General features: G+C 48.5%; 1 protein-coding gene across 1 annotated transcript; it reads left to right on the forward strand.

The window, feature by feature from the left end:
- Positions 1-457: 457 nt before the first annotated feature.
- Positions 458-1,417, forward strand: LOC144325322 (olfactory receptor 10AG1-like). Its single transcript, XM_077918201.1, has one exon. It carries the CDS (start codon positions 458-460, stop codon positions 1,415-1,417), a length of 960 nt encoding a protein of 319 aa, XP_077774327.1.
- The last annotated feature ends 236 nt before the right edge of the window (positions 1,418-1,653 follow it).

Raw genomic sequence — 1,653 nt, forward strand, 5'->3', positions numbered from 1 at the left:
CAGGAGTAAGCTCCATTGGGTTCAATCACACCTACAGCGTCAGATTTATGGTGATTTTGGCAGTTTCCCCCACCACACATACACACACACACACACAGACACACACACACAGGGAACAGAACTAAGAGTGCTCAAAATTGAGATCCATAATTGAGAAGATCCATTTTGGGGCACCAGATTTTGGCCTTGCAAAGGGCACCATGCTGTGAAATATTACCAAAGTCTGCCTCTGGTCGACTTTTCCATTTACTCTTGGGTAAATTGATTGTTTTGCCCTTGGTTGTTGGATTATTTCTCCTCTCCTCAATAAATTGTCCCTGCAAAGGACAAATGATCTCTATCCAGTCTCTAGTGGGAGGAGACAGGCACTTTTACCCTTTGTCACCCACCACTGTCCTCCTCATCCTGATCCAGAAACTGGACCTGAGACTCACAAATGCCTCACTTGCCTCTGCAGATGGATGCTGAGCAGGCCAGACGCTGGAAGAACCAAAGCACAGTGAAGGAATTCATCTTGCTGGGATACCAAGGATACCCTGTCCTCCTTTTTTCTGCCTTCCTGGCCATCTACCTGGTCATATTATTGGGCAATGGCCTTATTGTGGTGGTGACAACGCTGGACCCTGCTCTCCATACCCCCATGTACTTCTTCTTGCGCAGCCTCTCAGGGTTGGAGATCTGCTACACTTCAGTCACCCTTCCTAAAATGATGGCCAATCTTATCTTAGGGGACCTCTCTATCTCACTGATAGCCTGCGCTGCACAAATGTTCTTTATGCTCTTCCTGGGTGTCACAGAATGCCTGCTGCTAGTGGCCATGGCCTACGACCGCTATCTTGCCATCTGCCAGCCTCTCCATTACATGACCATCATGAGCCATAAGGTGTGTTTGGGGATGGTGGTCAGTTCCTTTGCCATCAGCCTTGTGGTGCACTTATTGCAAATTGGGTTTGTCTTCTCCTTGCCTTTTTGTGGGCCCAATGAGATTGACCACTTCTTCTGCGACATCCCACCCATACTTCGCCTGGCATGTGCCGACCTGTATGCCAACGAGTTGGCTGTGTATGCAGAGAACATCCTTGTGGTGGTGCTCCCCTTTTTCCTCATAGTGACCTCCTATGCCCACATCACCAGAACCATCCTGCGCATGCCATCAGGCATAGGGCGCCAGAAGGCCTTCTCCACTTGCTCGTCCCACCTGATTGTGGTCAGTCTCTTCTATGGCTCAGGGATGCTTGTGTACTTGCACCCACAGACAGAGGACTCCCTGAAAGTTGACAAGTTCCTCTCTCTTTTCTACACGGTCATCATCCCCCTTTGCAATCCCCTCATCTACACTCTCAGGAACAGGGAAGTGAAGGTTGCCCTCACGAAACTGTTGTGTAGGAAAAGAGCTTTTGAGGTGGGCACAGGGTAATCAACTTTCATCCATTTCTTAAACCTTTAAAATAATCCCTATCTCCCAAAACTCAAACTGCCTTTTAGGGGATCCTGTAAGTCTCCCTGGGTGTATCCAACTAAGTCCTACTATGAGTAGACTCATTGAGATCAGTAGACCCAAGTCATAAGGAGTGTGGTGGAGTCTCCTTCTTTGGAGGTCTTTAAGCAGAGGCTTGACAACCATATGTCAGGAGTGCTCTGATGGTGTTTCCT

The sequence above is a fragment of the Podarcis muralis genome, chromosome 13, assembly GCF_964188315.1.
Source record: "Podarcis muralis chromosome 13, rPodMur119.hap1.1, whole genome shotgun sequence".
NCBI lineage: Eukaryota > Metazoa > Chordata > Lepidosauria > Squamata > Lacertidae > Podarcis > Podarcis muralis.

Coding starts and splice junctions, on each gene's coding strand:
- LOC144325322 (XM_077918201.1), top strand. CDS start 458: ATGGATGCTGAGCAGGCCAGACGCTGGAAGAACCAAAGCACAGTGAAG.